The 20,161-nt window shown below is 38.7% G+C and overlaps 2 protein-coding genes across 2 annotated transcripts; one reads left to right on the top strand and one right to left on the bottom strand.

Annotated features, from left to right (window-relative positions):
* Positions 1-450: 450 nt before the first annotated feature.
* mrs2 (magnesium transporter MRS2) lies at positions 451-12,263 on the bottom strand. Its single transcript, XM_030750120.1, has 12 exons — positions 11,292-12,263; positions 9,628-9,692; positions 8,310-8,346; positions 7,722-7,834; positions 6,033-6,194; positions 5,786-5,916; positions 5,564-5,680; positions 5,155-5,224; positions 4,654-4,736; positions 3,363-3,480; positions 3,162-3,275; positions 451-2,992 (listed from the first exon to the last, which is right to left on the bottom strand). The coding sequence occupies exons 1-12, from the start codon at positions 11,656-11,658 to the stop codon at positions 2,933-2,935; spliced, it is 1,437 nt and encodes a 478-aa protein (XP_030605980.1). The 5' UTR covers positions 11,659-12,263; the 3' UTR covers positions 451-2,932.
* A 677-nt stretch (positions 12,264-12,940) lies between these two features.
* On the top strand, positions 12,941-20,116 carry LOC115794548 (cleft lip and palate transmembrane protein 1-like protein). Its single transcript, XM_030750118.1, is given in 20 exon segments — positions 12,941-13,271; positions 13,614-13,705; positions 14,066-14,243; positions 14,358-14,485; positions 14,903-14,981; positions 15,082-15,147; positions 15,149-15,200; positions 15,399-15,493; positions 15,652-15,736; positions 15,855-15,934; positions 15,936-15,956; positions 16,052-16,111; positions 16,228-16,278; positions 16,369-16,451; positions 16,699-16,733; positions 16,915-16,970; positions 17,079-17,123; positions 17,270-17,328; positions 17,330-17,401; positions 18,827-20,116. Coding segments are annotated over 20 exon segments (1,605 nt in total). The 5' UTR covers positions 12,941-13,070; the 3' UTR covers positions 18,894-20,116.
* Positions 20,117-20,161: the final 45 nt, after the last annotated feature.

Genomic DNA, 20,161 nt, shown 5'->3' with positions numbered 1-20,161 from the left:
ACGGAAAGATTCCCTTCACAGGCCGGTGTCCTGTATGCCAGTGGAGAAACCAAATATCAAAGAGTCAATGAAAACAGATTTCTCTGGGTAATAATAGAGACTTGATTGGAAAACGTATGTTAAATATATTAATTCTAAAGTATTGAGAAACACAGCAGTACTTAACGAGGCAAAACAGACATTAGATTGTACACCACTCTATATGCTCTACTGTTCATTGGGTTCAACTTAATGAAGCTATTGTGGAGAGGTCTGGGGCAATAACTATAAAAGTACATTGCATACACTTTTTATGCTTCGGGGGAAAAAAGTTTGCATCATTCACAGTGCATCATTCTAGTGAAATTCAACACAGCACAATTTTTATTCGGAGCAAAAAAAATAACCAACTACCAGGAAATATCCAAAGCATTTTTTATTTTATTTTTTTTGAGAGGGAAGAAAGTTATAATTTAAAAGTTTTTTCTTTTTTTTTTTGCAACTTCAAACCTATGAATGTGTGTGGAGTGAAACTGGAAAACTTTGAGTGTTGAGTTGAAGCAATATCCAAACATAGAGCATTTGAAAAAGAGGTATTAAGATCTGATCTTCATGAGATACAAAGATGAAGATGATGTATGAATTTCAGTGAATTCTTGAGTTGGGAAACCATAATATGAGAATTTGTATTTTACAGTGTATATATTGTGTGTAATTAGAAATATGTCTGTTGTTCATGAAGTTTATATCAATACGGAAGCTGAAGAAATGTTAAACTGAGAAATTATGGAGAAGGGGTAGGATTTGATAAGCATGCACTTCTTCACACTCCATTTTAATATATAAACTGAATCAGAACACAACTTCAGTGATAGTGGAGTGAATTTTGCCCTTTTTTGTGTCCTAAATGACTTTCTGTATCTTGTTTACATGCTGATATCAGAATTTCAGAGCCCGAACTTACACAGCTTACTTCTCATCCATAATGGACTTCAGGTGTTGCCATTTTGCCCCTCCTCAGGCTCCTCTAAAGCTGGTTTGCCCTCCTCTGAGCTTTCGCCTTCTTGCTCCAATATCTGGCCCTTCTCCACCTCATCACCTGACAGCACCAAGTATGACTCCACTTCTGCAGTTCTGACTAAAATCCTGTCTGCGTCACTCAGCCCTGTCATACCACCCATGATCATTGTTAGTGCCATGGGGTGACATGACAGAAATAGTTTTTTGCTGTAAAAGGTTTCTTTCATTCACAATACTTTTAAAAACTAGCATATAAATCTTAAATACTTTCTAAATGCATAGATTTCAATAAAAACATTATCTCATATTGATTTCACTGAAGGACTGTTAAATTATGTTTAATGCCTCCCTCTAGTGGAGAAAGGCTATGTTTGGTTTAGGTGGCTATTTTTGTCCAACATTTTACTCTCAGATGAACTCATATTTACAAAATGTGAAGTCTACCATAACAGACAAACAGAAATCACTTTTAATCCATTTAGGCAGTCATAAAGCTATTTTCACTACTAGTGAGGTGCCTCAATTAACATAAATAATAATAAAGAACATATTCCAGCCACAACAATGACGTTAGTATCCAGAAAGTCCATAATAACAACACCTCATTCCAAACACTGCTCATCAGGAATCTGAAAATCTGTCACTGTATGCACTCTGGCTTTAAAGAAAGTATGATGTTTGTGCTTACAGTTATTTAGATGCATTTGCATGGATTTTCCATTTTGATAAGTCATTTTTGTTGTTCAGTGTCACAACTGGGTACCACTAATGTAAGGCCTGGTCTGTCGCTTATACTGACATCTCGCAGATGTACCAAGCCTTTCATCAACCCCTTTATAAAGAGAGTTATTTTTGTAATACTTGATAAAATTTGTAAATGATAGAGCCTCTCTTTGATAAAATCTGTAACAGCTTCAGTCACACACTAAGCTCTGCATTTATAAGAAAATTAATGACATTTTGTTTAGCAAGTGTGTTGGCATTTTCATAAGTTTGCCTAAATATAGTTCCTGTGCTGTCACCCATGTTGATATTAACACCAGATTATCATCTGATAATTAGACAGCTGATGCCACAAAGCTGCACATTGTTTAATAAAGGCAGAAGTCAGAGCATAGATGGATTTAGTCTTTTAAAAAAAAAGGTCACAAGTTTATCAATTTTGCAGTAATATAAAAATGATTTTTTTTTCTCTTTAACATATTTCTGCATCTGTGAAATGAAGGAAAGCACAACTGCATGAGCAAATGATTACTATATGACCTGACTTGTTTTATCCACATATATGAAGGTTTGCAACAGAGCAGACAGCTGAAAACATCACTGGAGTTGACAACAACACTTTGCTCATTACTTTAAGTGCAATGAAACCTGCTAATAGCAGGGAGGCTAGTCCTGGCCAGAGCACTAGCAGCTCCCTTGATTATGTCACAGCTGCACCCACAACAACCACAGGACTGGCTTTGACCTGCTGCTCCAGGCACTGTAATTTGCAGAGCTAAGAGCAGTACCTTATACAGATAAAACTCAAGTTTTATCTGTATAAACAAAAAAATGACAGGTTGTCAATCGAGGGGAAACACTGACACATACACACTAGAGCGGGGGTTCTTAAAATCTTCATGCAAGGTGCACAACACCCACAGCAGCATACTCTAGTTTTATTTTCTAAAATAAAAAAATTAAATAATTCACTGTAGTTTCAACTTCATATTTGTTATGTGGTTGTTTATGTCATACTAGTGGAGCCCGCCCCACAGTTTGAGAATCACTGCACTATAGTCTCCAGAGATGTGAGTGTAATCTCCACCTCTGCTCTGGGCTATGGGAGAGTAAAATAATGAGGTGTATTAAAAATTAAAACATTTTTGTAGTTGAAGTCTTTAGTTAAGGAGGACCAAGAGCGCTGCAGAGTCTGTGGAGTGGTAGAACTTCATCTGACCCCAGCCTTGATGTCTGATGGTCTCATATTTCTCTTCCAAACTGGAGGGATCTGCAGCACAGAGAAGAAATTATCTTTAAGGATGCATTTCTCTGGAGCAGTTCAGGGAGAGGTGTGCATAGCATGTGTAGACTGGACTTTACAGGAATACACTATTATATGGAATGTAAAGAAAAACAGAAAAGTCCCACTGAAGTGTCTGTGTATGTGTTTGGATTACTCGTGGGGGTACTGAAGTCTCTAGATGCCGTCCTAGAAATGATAAAAGTCGCCTCCATATCAGCCCGCTGCCCAAGAACATGAAGCCCGTTACCAGCCAGAAAGCACGAGGGTCCTGGAGACAAATGCAGGCAAGTCAGTGCATAAAATTACTATAAACATTAACTGCAACTACTAAATTATTTATCAGAAGCTCTCTCACATCTTCAAAAACTGTCGTCAGATTCATTCCAAATGCCACGCCTATCAGACCAAATAAGGTAAGGGAGAAGGACCCCATGGTCAACTGCAGATTCAGTCGCATCATCACGTTACGGTGGCTAGAATAAAACACAAAGTGCTGTAATAAATCACACGAAACAAGGAAACAGTTCTCACATGCACAGAATGACTGAATTTTCCTTTTCAAAGATGATTCACAAATAATTCCAAATAGCTATATTTAATTGTTAGCACTGAGAAGACAATATATTAATTGAGAGACTGAGAAATGTTATGGTCTTCAAAAATATAATGTTTACATTTGGAGTTTATGCAACAAGATGTTCAAAAAAAATGGTAGCAGAACATCTCACAACAAATTGTTAATTAGGACTATAACTGGGTCCCAGGGAAGATAAGTCTCTGAAGTAAATTCTATTTAGAAATCATGGATCAGTTTATTATCAGCAGATGTGTATGTAGGTGTGTATGATTGTACACGGCATGGGCCCAATCTATATATATATACATATATATATCTATATCTCTCTCTCTCTCATATATATATATATATATATATATATTATATATATATATATATATATATATATATATATATATTATATATTATATATATATCTATATATATATATATATAGATATATATATATATATATATATATTATATATTTATAGATAGAGATATATATATATATATATATATATATATATATAGATAGAGATATATATATATATATATATATATATAGATAGAGATATATATATATATATATTATATATATATATATAGAGATATATATTATATATATATATATATATATATAGATAGAGTATATATATTATATATATTATATAGATATATATATATATATATATATATATATATAGAGATTATAGATATTATATTCTATATATATATATAGATATATATAGATTAGATTATATATATTATATAGATATATTAGATATATATATATATATTATATAGTCTTATATATTAATATATTATATAATATATATAGTTATAGATATATATAATAGAATATATATATATATAGATATAGATATATAGATATATAGATATATAGATATATATATATATAGATATATATATATAGTATATATATATAGATATATATATATATATATATATAGATATAATATATATATATATATATATATATATATATAGAGAGAGAGAGAGAGAGAGAGAGAGAGAGAGATTTTGTGTGTGTGTGTATGTATGAATAGTGTCTAGTCAGTGTACCCACCTGTCCAAATTGATGAAGATTACACTCTCAGAGTCGTCTATCAGTCCTTTCAGCTCTCTTGCTCTGTTCCCCAGTTCTTCGGCCTGTGTGAAGTATTTCACAGTCATAACAACAACCAACCACAACCAGCACTTCACTGACTCCATCACGTGTGCTACAGATGGCACATAAAGCATTTCAGTGCTTTGGATATTAAACTAAATAGAGGTAAAGGAACTGGTTAATCACCACAACAAAAGTGTACATGGGTATAAATGCTTACATGAACATAAACCAAAACAAAACAAAACAAAAAAAAAACATATGAAGCAGCAGTCAGACTCGATGAAAATCACCAGTGTGAAAATCTTCCAGCTTCAGAGGGGTCAGTGGATTACAGCCTATGCAAATATGTCAATATCTGTATCCCAGAATATGCAGTCTTTACCAACAGTTTCTCATAATTACAGTATTTGCTGGTAATGTTAAATGTTCACATTTAGGAATTTAAAGCACAAATACCTGCATATAATAATTCTCCAATAAAAGCTCCATCTCCTCAGCATGGTCAAGACCTAAACTGCTCTCTTCACTAAAAGGCAGACAGGTTATACAGACAATAAAATAAAAATTAATCAATGAAAATTCAGCTGAGCCTCACATTTAGGGCAGAATGGCACAGTTAATGTCTTTTGAAAATATACACGCACACTGGAAAGGGCTGACCTGAAACCATATAAAGTATTATCTGAAAATGTGTGAAAACACTCTTAGAGGGGAAACAGACTTTGATCCTTTGGGAGAGTCTTGTCAAACAAAGTTTTGTCTCTCTTTTTAAATATGCTTCACCACTGACTGCCACTTTCCAGCTGTTTTTAAGATATTGCATTCAGCATTCACGTTCATGTGTCTGAGTGCATGTGTAACATACAAAACTCTTGGGTCTGTCCACTTTGTGAGACAGAATTCTTCAACAGTCTCATCCTCATCCAAGATCTTCAGCATGGAGTCCTTAAACATTTTTATGTCCGTCTCCAACTCTGATAAACTGTCACAGACATGAGAGAAGAAAAGAAAAAAAAACAACAAAATTGAGGCATGCCATATAAATTAATTACTTTTTGAAAAACAGTAACATGCTTGCGTGTTCTACCTCTTGCTATTCTGCAGAAGTATATGTAGTTTACTTCTATCAGCAGAAAGGATTTTAGGGTCTAAGAGAGATTCCAGTGTATCCAATATGACTGGTTCAACATCGTTCAGCCAGGCTTGTAGAGTGTTTACCTGTTGACACAGACACTACAAAGCTTCAGGCGTGTGTCCTTGACTTTCAGTCAGGCTTTTTGTAAGTTAAACATATTTAAATACACAAGTGCACCGTTTTCTCTGATCTGTATCACCTTGTGCTGCAGGATGGCCTCCAGCGCTCTGAACTCAAAGGGTAAAGAGTGCGTCTGCGATGTTAGCTGGGGGGCGAGCTCCAGAACCAACCAGCGGTCCAGTCCAAGACCACGAAAATCCAACACCATGAGGGACTCTGGGGTCAAGATGGCTTTCAAAGACTGAGAAGACAGAGGGTGGGGCTGGCGGGTTAGAGCTTATGGAAACAAACATATACTCTGATCCAAACAGTGGATGATACTACTGTGAGAACATTTTATTTAAAAACTTGTTTTGTTCAAGACTCCTTGACTGAATTTCCTGAAAGTCTTTGCATCTGAAGCCAGACGTGAGTCAGTCCTTTCCTCTATCCATCTCCATGCCAACTGATCCCCCTACCACAGAGCTGACTCTGTTCACAGCAACATGCCAGCTTGACTCATCACACTGAGCAGCATAAACAGGAAACCCCATTTGCACATATCAGAAAAATGATGTCCAATTCAATCTCTTACAAAACAACAGTTTTGCTTCTTATTTGTACTATAAAATCAAATTATTCTAAAAACAGTTCCTCTGACACTACAGGTGAGTGTGGAAGCTGCACAGTGTCCCAGTAAGAGCGACATCTCAAACCACAACAACACTGGGCCCTGGTCTGTACACATCACACCCAGAGGCTTTGCAATGACTGTGACATTAGAGATAATTTTACAGCGCAAGTCTACAAGAAACATTTGAGTGTCTGAAAACTTAAAGTAAGACTTGATGAGACTTTAAGAAAATAGATAATTCAATATTATCCTAAAGGAAAGCATATAACAGACAAATTCACTCATGTTTTTTCAATGTGACAAAAAAAATGATTCGTAACAAATTTTTACCTGCTCAGTTTGCTTTGTATATTGAGTTAATTACAAACAGACTGATAGTTAAAATACATTTTTAATCTAACAGAATGCGTGGAGGTAACAGGATATGCGCTATTATGAGAACTGGACAGGTGAAGCCTGCAGATGCACCATGGAAACTGCTTTCTGTATGGCAAAAAACAAACAAACAAAACAAAAAACAGCAGCTGTGCAGCAGCAGTGGGATTTGGGAGTGTCCTCTACTTATCTTCCACAAACTCTTGACAGAATGAACATTGTGACATTTTAACTTTACATCTCTTTCCTTCACTTGCTGTCTCACTGCTGATTACTGTCAATGAGAAATCATAAATGAACAAAATGTGTATTTCTTCCCCTGAGGATTCATTTTTACCCAAAACAAAGCTTATGGTTCTAGACCTGACTCGCCCTCTCATTCATAATCAGGTGGGATAGTAAGTGTGGCTACCTCACCGTGACAACGGTGGAGGCAAAAGGCAATGTGCTGAGATGGAACTGATTCATTCAATAAAGTGAGGGACCATGATGGTTGCTGCTTCTTCTCCACCTTCTCCAGTTGTCCCTCTGGAAGACGAGAGATCATAGCTTGTGGAGCAGCCATTTTTCTGAATCTTTTGCTCACTTAAGGTGATGAAAGTGCTTTGCACAGCTGATATATAGTATATTGGTGCTCATAGATTTTAAAAAAATTGTTTACAAGGAATAATAAACTGTTGGGCTTATAATTATGACAACAGCATGTTTCCCTTTCAAAAACAGAATGAAGAGGACCTTATTTTTGCTTTAAGTGGACTGTGACAGAGAAAGAAAACATACCGCCATTCGTAAAATAATGCAGTTATTTCTGGCAGTGAGGCTGGTACTGTGCTGGAAGCGAAGGTCTCTGGCTTGAAGGCTTAACTCCTGGCAAAGCTCTGTCTTCTTTTTTTCTTGAAGAGGAAAAACAAATAAGAGGAACAGAGGTGCACGCACATGCACACGCACGCGCGCGCACACACACACACACACCTATATAGTTGGGCCAAGCAATAAAGTAGAGGTTCAAATGCATCTACTGCTTTCAGCATCTTTTATAACAAAAATATTTTTTGTTGTAGGACAATAAACAGAGCAGAGTCACTGATTCTAATGATACCCATTTGTAGATGGTCACACAACAAATCACAGGGGAACTAACATAGAAACACAGCAATGATGAACAAAAGTACGCTGTATGTCCAGTTCTACACAGAAAGGTTAAGGAAGTGTACTACAGGGATATGTTTAAAAAAAAAAAAAAAAAAAAAAAGATACCTGCACCCTGTAGTAAGTGGACACAGTGCCAGATACCAGAGACAATCATCAGTCTCAGTTATGAAGAGAGCATCATATAAAGATACATGAAGTTAATTTCTTCACACTTACCAAATGAGGTCACATTTCCCTCTTGGTCAAACTTCATCTGCCACAGAAATAAAACATGAAGCTGATTAATTATACCAAGCAATCACATTTTCACTCAGTATTATTGTACAAGAGCAAAGTGGTGCAACACAGTCTGACATACTGTGGAAAATGTAAATAATTACAGAAAAACTTACTTTATGACCAGAGTAATAAAAAAAATTAATGAATTAAAAAAACGCACAGGAAGAAATACTTTACAATACGTACTTTAATTCATACAAAGACAACAGATGCCTGTACTACGAAGCAGAACTTTAGCTTATCTGGGAAACTTCAGGGTTAACCCTGAGTTTTACAGCAGTGGATCACTTCTTACTGGCATTGATCGCTGCAAAGTAGTATGCAGACTAAGCCTAGGTTTAAATTCTGTTTTTGGATTTATTCTTTACTTGCTCTCAGATTGTTAGGAAATCATCTGATGTATTATGAAACAAAACAAGAGCACCGCTGAGAGGGTGCCAATGTTTGGCTGTTTTGGATTTGTAAGGGGGGAGGAGGGGTGGGTCAAAGTGCTGTTATAATAAAATCATTGAAGAAGTGTGTGAAGTTTGGTGGGTCTAGCCTGAACAGTATGCATCTATGGTGTGAATATGAACATCCTAGGTAAGATCATTCTGGAGTTACTGCATTCACAAGATTTTCAGAAAACTTGACCTCTGACCCTTAGCTTGAGGTCAAGGTCGCCAAGATTCAAACTCGTCCGAGATTTTTAGTAGATGTATCTATGGTTCTCGAGTTACGGCCAGTGTTTTGGTGAAACAGATGCCAATGCCAAGGCCGTGTCATAGTTTGACTTTTTCTTCAAAACAGCTGAGCTAAAAATACAAAAATAAATAAATAAAATAGCCTCAAACTGCTGAACAGCCAAAAACCTCTTTGAAAAACAGAAGAATATTTTGGTTTTTCAACTACAGCAATTAGTCTCTTTATTTCCCCCAATGCTTGCAGAGTATTGTTAAAAGAAGTGATGCAACACAGAAGTAAACAAGCCCCCTTCCAGCATATTTTTAAAGACACTGCTGGCATAACATTCAAAATTAGCTTGATTTGCAAAATACCGCAGTGCCTTTATATGCACATTTTGCATAAAGTCCCAATGTGTTTGAAAACTGGGTTGTGATCACATGTATGTCAGTAGAAAATATGGGATAATAGTTGTAAAATTCAATCGTCTGTATCAGTTTCTCAAAAGTATCTTATCACTCAGCAGATCCAACTTACAAATAATGTTAGTAACTACTAATTAATAACTGCTTAAATTGGTTTTATCTCTTACCACTACAAAAGTTGGTGATACAGTGGAAGAAGGGATGTCTGAGAGTCTTCTGCACATAAAGGACACTGTTCAAAGAAAAAAAACAAGTTAAAACAATATTTGACATGTAAAGCTGAACAGTGCCTAAATGTAATACCTTGTTCCTCAACTGCATCTAAAGAGTTTAAGGCAAAAATTATAAAGTTTATTATTATCACCTGCAGCATGAGGTGCTTCATTACTCTACCTAATCTTAAAATACACTCAAATGGAAAAGAGCGCTTTTCTTTTCTATGCGCAGTTCTGGGAAAAACTAAGTACATCTCATGATTCAACAGTTTGTAGAACCACCTTTAGCAAATATTTTTTTGATGTAACAGTTTCCTCTATGACTGCTTCAGTCTCTCACATGGCTGTGGAGGAATTCTGGCCCACTCTTGCTTCAGTTCATTGGGGTTTGTTTATTCACAGCTCTGTTAAGATCCCACCACAGCATTTCAATCAAGTCGAGGTCTGACTGGGCCATCGCAACACTGTGATTCTTTTCTCTTTCAGCCATTCTGTTCTAGCATACTTGTGATCATTGTCCTGTTTCATGACCCAATTTCAGCCAAGCTTTAGCTGTTGGACAGACGGCTTCACATTTGACTCTAGAATACTTTGGCATTCATGATCAACTTAATGACTGCAAGGTGCCCAGGTCCTGTGACAGCAAAACAAGCCCAAATCATCACCCCTCCACCACCGTGCTGACAGTTGGTATGAAGTGTTTGTGCTGGTGTGCTGTGTTTGGTTTTCTCCAAACATGGTGCTGTACATTATGGCCAAACATCTCCACTTTGGTCTCATCTGTCCGAAGAAGCTTGTCATTTGTTCAGATGCTACTTTTCAAATCTAAGCATGCTGCCATGTCCTTCTTAGAGAGAAGATGCTTTCTCCTGGCAATCCTACCAAACAAACCATACTTATTCTTTTTTTTCTAATTGTGCTGTCATGAACTTTAACATTTAACATGGTAACTGAGGCCTGCAGAATCTGAGATGTAGCTTTTTGCAGTTTTTCTGAGCATAGCACAGTCTGACCTTGGGGGTGAATTTGCTGCAACATCCACTCCTGGGAAGATTGGCAGCTGTCTTGAATATTTCAGTTGTGAATAATCTTTCTCACTGTACAACGATGAACTTTTTTTGAATTGGCCTTATGACCCTCTCCAGACTGATGGGCAGCAACAGTTTATTCTCCAAGATCACTGATGATGTCTTTCTTCATTGGCATTGTATTAACACACATCTGGATGTGCCAGACCAGCAAACTGACAAAACTTGCTCACACTTGCTGATGATTAATTAATTATATCTGATTAGCATAAGCTGGCTGCTAATTTCTATGGAAGAAGGTGTACTTAGTTTTTCACTCTGCTTCTGCATTTTGGTTTCATTTTTGTTAAATAATAATAATATGGTGTAATATGTCATGTGTTGTAGTTCATCTGAGGCTGTAGTTACCTCAATTTAAATACTCACTAAATACTAGATTTGTTATCATGTCCTTATACATAAAACCTCAGAACTGAAAGAGACTATTTTCTTTATTCCATGACTGTAAAAAACACTACAGGTTACATGGAAAACATTTACACTGTGGTCTGTATGAACCAAACTAACTACATTATCTTTTGTCCTTACCAGGCCATGCTGCACCTCTTTGCAGTAAGTTTCTCCCCTTTCTCACCGCAGCACACTGAGATCTTCTGGTCTGCCATCCTGATAAAGGCACTGCTTGACTGACAAGTGAATTCAAACAGACATCACTGTAGCTCCTGCTGAATAATCCCAGTTTTCTATTTCCCAGTGGCACAGTGTGTCCCGGTGGGCAGAGGTCTGTAGGTCTGCTACAATGGTTGAAAGCTCTTGTTCCACCAAGTCTTGAAAAAAAGGGACTGACAGCGCTTAAAAGGCGCTTTGGATTAAAGTTCGCACAGCCGGCCAGCAACAACTTGTGCATTTTCATTTCCACACCAACGCAACACACAGCCTTTACACAGACTGCCATGCTGGTGCTGGAGAGCTGCTGTTCACCCCAGGTAAGAGCTTATATAAAACAAATACAGCAGCAGGGAATGGAGGGTGGAAATTAAGGCAAGTTTCAGCTTCCATAAGCAGAGAAAGCTGACAAGCTCCGAGTGTTTACAATCCTCTTATTAGCGGTCCCTCAGTGCCCTCCAGATGTTTGAGACAGTCCCAATCCACAGGTACAACAAGAGCGAACACTCCCACGCAGGTTACAGTAATTTAGAAGTAAACACGGGTATCTGTCATGCGCATGCTGCCTCGTCTCTGCGACTAAAACCTGGTTTTTATAACTTTCTTCAAGTTTGTCGCGCAGCTCTGTTTGTTATGCTAATTATCGTAGCCGCTACAGTATAACGACCATGCTTCACTCACAGCAATTATCGAGTTTTTTGTAGTGACAGTAAACGCAGACACGAGTATCACACACGGGTGACCTGCCGCTACCTGCAAAGTGTCCTGAATCTACATATGCGGCCGTGTTTCAGGCTGAAAACACGGTTTTCCGAGTTAGCATGAGGACAGGAACGAATTGCCAGGAGGACTTAAGAGTACCGACTGTCCGGACCAAAATGCACCGCGGTGACAGCGCCGAGCGCCAAAGATCGTCTATGACGAAGGTCATCACTCGGACCGCGAACTGTGGCATCAAACAAGCGGAAGAGGAGCGAAAATATAAAGGGATACAGGGAAAATTTCGACTTACTTAGAATTAAGTCGAAATTTCGAGATAGAAATATTGATTCGGCTCTGCCTGGCATTTATTTATTTTTAACATTTTTTTAGAGGCCAAAACAAGTTTCTAATGGCTATTTGCTATGCTATGTCAAAATTTTGAGATTCTAGATGACAATTTTTTAACCAAATAAATTATTTAGACTCAGGTATCAGAAGGCTTTCACAAAATGATTAACGACTGTTTAAGGTCTCTGTAGCTGTAACAAAGGGTTCTAGGGGTCCTTTGGATAAATTATTAACAGGTAATCCCAACATAAACGTGCTTCAGTCCTCTAATGCAGTGAATAAAACTGTGATTGGTTAAAGTAGATGTTATTTTCTAACTCAGCACGGATTCTGTTTTTGTGCATGATGTAGTAAAGTGTGTGTGTGTGTGTGTGTGTGTGTGTGTGTGTGTGTGTGTGTGTGTGTGTGTGTGTGTGTGTGGTGTGTGTGTGTGTGTGTGTGTGTGTGTTTTCCGTGTGGGCGCAGCCGCGGAGGTTTTTGTCAGCATCAGCATCCCTCTGCTGGATGCAGATAACCGGAAGATGGTGAATCGGGGAGGAAGCGGGGGGATTGTATTGTTACATTTACGGTCTTAAACCAAACCGGGACCGTTTATTTTTTATTTTATTTAATCTGTATTTTGCAGGTTAAATTTTGAATCACTTCGCTGCCATGTTCCCGTCTTGTTACTCCAAACCTGCGGACAGCGGCAGTAAGAGGAGCTCCATCGCTAAGCTGCTGCTCGGGGTGTTTGTGGTTTATATGCTCCACACCGCCTGGCTGTTGTACGGTTTCTTAAACACCAAACCCTGCGATGGAGGCAGAGGAGAGCACTGCATCACCTCCTACCTGGCAGCCAGACCCAGACTACAGGTTAGCACTTGTCTTATTCCTGATGGCAAATAGACAAAATCAGGGACACCGAAAAGTCAGTTTCTCTGAGATCAGGATTCATGGGTTTGATCATTTACATGAGAATAACAGTTAAAAAAAAAATTGTACTACTCAGCATGAACCCTCCATGGTAGTTAGAGAAAAATATGATGAATTTTGATTTGGCCTTTAGGTTTGTGTCATTCTTGTGCACATTTACTTGAATACAGTAAAAGGATTGCTGATGTGATTGCAATTGCATTGCTTTCATTTTTACATGACTCTCAAACTATCCTAAGATGCAAGCACTATTTTTAACATCTCCTCTCCTCCTTCATTCAGATGAGTGTCTTTACCTGTCTCGTGCCAGACAACAGCCCCCTCCACCTTGCTGTAAAAATAGACCCGTTCGACCCTCATTCAACGTTCAAGCGGTGGGTCTGACAAGTTGCTAACCGCACAAGAGTAGACCAACAATTTGGAAATTGCATGCCAGGATTTATTTATTTATTTCTATATAATAGTACAGTAGTAGTATCACAGTTGTTGCAAGAGAAAGCTTTAGTCATATAAATATATCCAGGTCTTCAAAAGACTTTTTCAATAACTGTTCACAGGAGTGGTTGCTAAAAGGTCCTGTGTTTGTCGCCATTAGCGTGTAAACCTGCATCGTAGATAATAAATGTATGCTGCACCTACACAGTACTGACTAGTATGAAGTATGAAGAGTTAAAACAGTTTCTGTTTGTCATGCTGACTGCTTTAAAAAAACAAACCCTTTGCTCTCTCCATAGAAAGGTGCATGTCTCTCTGCCGGAGGAGACTCGGGCTAATGGCACCCTCTTTGCAGTTGTTTATGTGCACAAAGCTGGTGTCTCACCTCTGGAGGACAGCAGAGAAGTCCACTATGCAGTTCAGCTCACCACCTACATCAACCCCTCACACACTGAAGTCCAGAAAGACACAGAGAAGGTATATCATCACTCAAAACTGCATCATATTTCAACCAGCGTGTTGGCTTCCCAGGAAGTCTATACTGTGTCCTTTGGCCTAGCTGCCTATACTTTATTTTTGTGGCTCCACCAGAAGCCGAGTCCCCGATCTGGGAATCCTGTTTCCCACTGGAGACCCCACCTGTCACTTACTGTCATGTCAGAGGATTTCACCTTCACCAAAGCGGGGCTTCCCAGTGATGTGCGTCGCTACATGAGAGTGTAAGTCACACGAAGCTGTGGAGGTCAAAGGCAGGTGAGCTGTCAGAGTGCTGCTGACTTCTGCTTTTTCGCTGCTGCAGATGCAGCACACTGGCGCTGGAAAGCTGAGAGGAAAAGACATTCTGACAGAAAATCAAACACACGCTGGTGTTTTATGCGGGACTGTGTTATTATTTGAAGGGTGTAACTGAAAACCTTTTGGGGAAAAAAAAAACTCCCCCTTAGAAACAGGATCTGGTGCAGTAAATATATCATGCATAAATAAATACATCTGGCCCCTCATTGCTGGTTGAATAACTGGGTGTGGGTGTGTAAAATAGTTCACAGTTACTTTTCCAGTGAATTTCCCCAGGTGTAAATAAGGCCTCAGGCAACATGCCATTTGAAATTAAATGATCATCCCATTTTTCCTTGCAGCTCTCAGGAAGGCAGGCAGATGATGTACCTCCCTCTGTTGCTGGTTAATGAGCTCAACTTCCGAGTCAGAGATCTCATGGTAGGAAGCTTTTACAAGCAAACTTTAATAGACACTTACTTAGTCTGTGACAGATTCCAGAGTAACTTGGACACATATCAATGTACCAATTCACCAACAGGAGATCAGCAGCAGCACTGTTCAGCTCCCTCTCACTGTGTCCTATGAGGGAATCAGTCCTGAGAGGATTCAGGTTTTGGGTCCACCTACAGGACATGGTTTATTCTCTGCAGCAATTTGGTGAGCTATTTATATAACAGACGTATGCTGAAGGCATTATAACAATCCATTAATCTTAATTGTATTTGAAGCGTCATTTGATGGTATGTAGTAGTTTTTCTTTTCAGTACAGCCTAAATAATAACTCAGCCCATCAGTCAGTGTGGGGGCAAGACTGGAGTTCAAAATGAACTCATTCTTTGCCTCTTGTGTCTCCAGGCTTCACAGAAGAAAACATCGATGAAATTAAAGAAACTCTGGTCGGATCCAACCTCTACCTGTTAGTGCTGACTGCTCTTATCACAGCTTTACAAGTAAGAGTACACTGTACTGCTCATTTACAGTACGGAACATATTAAAAATAGATTTAGTGGAAAGGACTGTGATTTCTTTTCTAAATGCCACATCTGACATGAACTACAGTGAGTCAAATGAAGAATTGTGAGGCTTTATTTCCCTTTTTTTTCTACAGCTGATCTGTGAGTTTCTGGCTCTTAAAAATGACATCAGCTCATGGAGGAAAAAGAAGAGCATGGCAGGGATGTCGAGGAAGTCAGGTAATTATAATCGCACTAGAAAAAAAATCATTTATGAGTGGCATTAATTTACTCATACATTTGCTTTAATTGATACACAGGACTCATAAAATGTTAAATTCCTTCCTTTTGTTTTTAGTTCTGTGGCGTAGTCTCGGTACTTTGGTGATTTCCTCTATCTTCTGGAGGAGGACCAGTCTGCTGGTGCTCCTTCCTGTTTGGGCTGGGAGCATGTGTGGAGGTAGCTATTAATATAACTGGTCTTTGTCAGACAAATTAGAGTCAAATAAAGATCCAAACCAAAAGTTCTAACCCAGAAATCTCTCATCTCGCCAGGTTTGGAAGGTGTTTAAAGTGTTTAAGATCCAGATACAGTGTAAAGGCAACAAGCTTCATGTGAGTATGGCGTACTTACCCATCTGTGTTTACAGGAGTGTGTAACAATGCACCATGCAATGGTCAAAGTGTGATCTATAAATCTTTAAATCACTACCTCCTGTCTTACTGTATAGGTTAATAAACAGGATGAAGAGGAGAGAAAGACAATAGATTACGATACGCAGGTATCAGTCTGTTTGTTTGATCTCTGCTTTAAGATTCTCCCTTAGGCTTTCTGTAATTTTAAACATTTTATCTTTGGTTTTTCCCTCTAGGCATCCAGATACTTGTCCTATTTGGTGTATCCCCTGTGTATCAGCGGAGCCGTTTTCTCTCTGGCCTACTTACGTCAAAAGAGGTGAGTCAATCAGCAGATTCATCTCTTTGCTACGTAATTTGTTTTTAAAGAGCCACCGAATCTCACATTTTCAGCACCCTCCCTTAACACTTCAGCGCAGACTTTCAGATTCCCAGCGCACCTGAATGCTTCTTAACATTCAGGTTTTACCCAAAGCTGTCTTTGTGTACTATGTTCACCCAACAGTTACTGTGTGCATACTGAAAATCTTCTGATTATTACATTAATATTAAATTGTATTACACAGTTACTATTCCTGGTTGATCAACACTCTGGTGACTGGTGAGTTTTACCACATCCATTCAACATGTTTTCATTCCTACGTAGATCATCTAGAAGAAGTACAGTACTTCATTGAATTCCTTGTCAGTTTTCCTTAAGACTAAGCTGATGCCTTTATTTATATATCGCTCACTAATTAGTGTGCTGTACTTAATTTCTAATATCTGCCTCCTCCTCTCAGGAGTGTATGCCTTTGGCTTTCTATCTATGGCCCCTCAGGTCTTCATCAACCACAAGGTTTGTCCTCCAGCTAAATAGCAACATTTGGAAATATTTTCTTTGGCAAAAAAAAAAAATGATGTTAAAGATTACAATAAACTTAATCTATTTCTTTCTGTGGAGCAGTTAAAGTCTGTGAGTCACCTGCAGGGGACAGTGTTGATGTACAGAGTGAGTATTTCTGTAGCTCATTTACAATCAGTATCAGTGACATCCTCTAGCTGAGAGCAGATTTCCTTTGTGTTGTGTTCTGTTTTATGTAATATTTGTGTTAAAGTGATTCAGTTCAGTCAGTTATCCTTTCTCCTCCTCACCAGGGAGTGAACACGCTGATTTCAGATCTGTGCTCCTGTGCCTCCTTTTTTTCTCTTCTGGATCTTCTCTTCCTCCCATCAACTTTCCTGCTTCAGAGATGAGCTTCTCTTCCTTCTCTACCTCTACCAGCGAAGGTACGATGACCCAATGCAATGCCACAGACCCAAACACACACAGAGTAAAAGTTTTTTATTAGCTACTCCTTGCTAGTACTGGGCTGAACCCCCTTTTGCCTTCATAACTGTCTTCATTCTTCATGCCACAGATTCAACAAGGTGCTGGAAACATTCCTCAGAGATTTTGCTCCATACAGTTGCTGCAGATTTACCAGCTGCACATCTATGATACAAATCACCCAAAACTGCTCTATTGGATTGAGATCTGGTGACTGTGGAGGCCATTTGAGTACAGCGAACTCATAATCATGCTCAAGAAACTAGTTTGAGATGATTTAAGCTTTGTGACATGATGCATTATCTGTTGAAAGCAGCCACCAGGAGATGGGTATACTGTGGTCATCTGAATGGATACATGCTTTCATGGTGACTGCAGCAAATTCTGATCCTACAATCCAATCAAGACTCATCAGACCAGGCAATGTTTTTTGTTCAATTTTGGTGAGACCCTGCAAACTGTAGCCTCAGTTTCCTGTTCTTAGCTGACAGGAGTGGCCCTTGGTGTGGTCTTCCTCACCTCAAAGCACTCCAGCCATTCTCCTCTGACCTCTGGTATCAACAAGGAATTTTCACTCAGAGAATTGTCGCTGCAATTTTAGAACCATTCTGTGTAAACCTCAGAGATGTTTGTGTGGGAAAATCTGAGTAGATCAGCAGTTTCTGAAATACTCAGACCAGCTAGTCTGGTACCAACAATCATGCCATGTTCAAAGTCACTTAAATCACCCCATTTTCCACCCACTCTGAGGCTCTGTTTGAATTTCATCTGGTCATCTTGACCATGTGTGAATGCCTAAATGCTTTGAGTTAAGTGACTGGCTGTTAGATATTTGCATTAACAGGCAGTTGAACAGGTGTACCTAACAAAGTGGCTGGTGAGAGTATATTATTAATAGTTTTCACACCCTTACTGAGTGACCAGAATAGGGTTCCTTGCACACAGCCCATACAAACATGTTCAGGTATGAAACAGGGTGCTTCCTGTTTGGGCTGATGACTTTATGGTTGGCATGGTAACAGAGGTGCAGTGATGACAGAGATAGATTACGTGAACAACTTCTCGCTTCCTTGTTAAATGATTCATCAAGGCCTTGTTGCTAGATTTGCCTGCAGTCTGGTGAGTATACTGTAGGTACTTTCAAGCATCTGCTTTCCTGATTGTACCTCACAGATGCAGAAAATCAACAGAAAACACTCAAATACTACAACAATATACATAATGATCACACATTTCAAAATAATCCCTGTGATTTTAAGTGATATTATTTTCAAATATACTGCATAGACTGAAGTTTTGGAATTTGTGTACTTCCATATTCACAAATCAGTTTGTGTTTCCAAAATAACATCAGTACTCTTGCTTTTGCCTCATGTCTTCACCAGACGTTTCGCCGCTAAACCCAGAAAACGAGAGTCCGTCCTTCATGCCAAGAAAGCGAAGAGTCAGTGAGGAGAGACAGTTCCATCTTTTCAGGAGTGAGAGAACTCAAACGACCAGCTTTTAAAAACAGATGTGAACTGACGAGCCTCGGGGATGTAAAACAGAGACACAGGCAGGACGCACGCCCACGTGTGCAACAGCAGCTCCTGACTGAGTCAAACTCTGCACTGCTGCATATTTGTGGCGCTGCTGCTGCTGCTCTTTGCTTGGCATTGATGAAGCTTCCCCTTTACTGCTGCTTTGACTCAACTCATTCATCTATCAACATCTCTGCTGTACATTTTATGCCGGGCAACCGTTCAAAAAAGATTTCTGCAGTATCACATCAGCACTTGTGATGTGCATTTATTTGTTCAATCCTCCTCTTTATACAAACATGAGGGAGCTGGAGTTTTTGGGTGCACTGTGAAGGATTAAGCCTTCAACTCGATGATTCAGTAATTACTCTTTCTGTCACTGAGCTTCAGAAGTTCAGAAGAATCCTTATGCATCTTATACTGATCCTTTATATCCCACATCAGCTCATTCTTTATCTCAAAGAAGTTATTTTAGCCCTATCTCTCTTCCCTAAAAGGCAGCCTTCTGCAGAGCGCAGTGGTTATTAACCCTGCCTTGTGTGCCATAAGAGAGAGCCTCTGCCAGCTGATGTCTGCTCTGAAAGGGCCACTAGGAGGCAGCAATCCTGGAAAGGGCTTAAACATATTACTCAGACTACAGAATGCAGCCTCAGTCACAATGTAGAGAGAGTAGGGTAAAATATAGGGGACTGTAACAACATTTATACTGCTACATGATGAGATCTGGATCCCCCAAACTGTCAACATTGTTTTGCTAATTAAACACCCCCCCCCCCCCCCCATTTTGGTTCTCGTGTACATCTTAAATCTCATGAGAAAAAGTCTAAAAGTCTTCCTAAATTTCCTATCATGTGTTACATGCTGAGTGATTCTTGCTGTCAGTTTAATGCAAACCAATTTAAAGAAAAGACTGACTTTGTAATATTAGCATATAAAAAGAAGCAGAAAAGATGAAAAACATACAGTACAGCTGCTTCATTAAAAGAAGTCTCTTTCTTTTCATTCAAAACACAGCATTATGTCCATCTCAAGCCGTTGCCTGTGCTCGTAGGCCTGCTGCATCAAACTCGGTCCTGATTTCTGACTGAACTGCTTGAACAGAAAAATATACTTTAAAAATTGTTGTTTTATTGATTTATTTTTTAATGTTTTGGTGATGCACTTTGCTTGTTCATTGTTTGTTTGTTTTTTTTTAAATAA

The sequence above is a fragment of the Archocentrus centrarchus genome, chromosome 16, assembly GCF_007364275.1.
Source record: "Archocentrus centrarchus isolate MPI-CPG fArcCen1 chromosome 16, fArcCen1, whole genome shotgun sequence".
Classification (NCBI taxonomy): Eukaryota; Metazoa; Chordata; class Actinopteri; order Cichliformes; family Cichlidae; genus Archocentrus; species Archocentrus centrarchus.
This window is presented reverse-complemented; position numbering and strand designations above follow the sequence as displayed.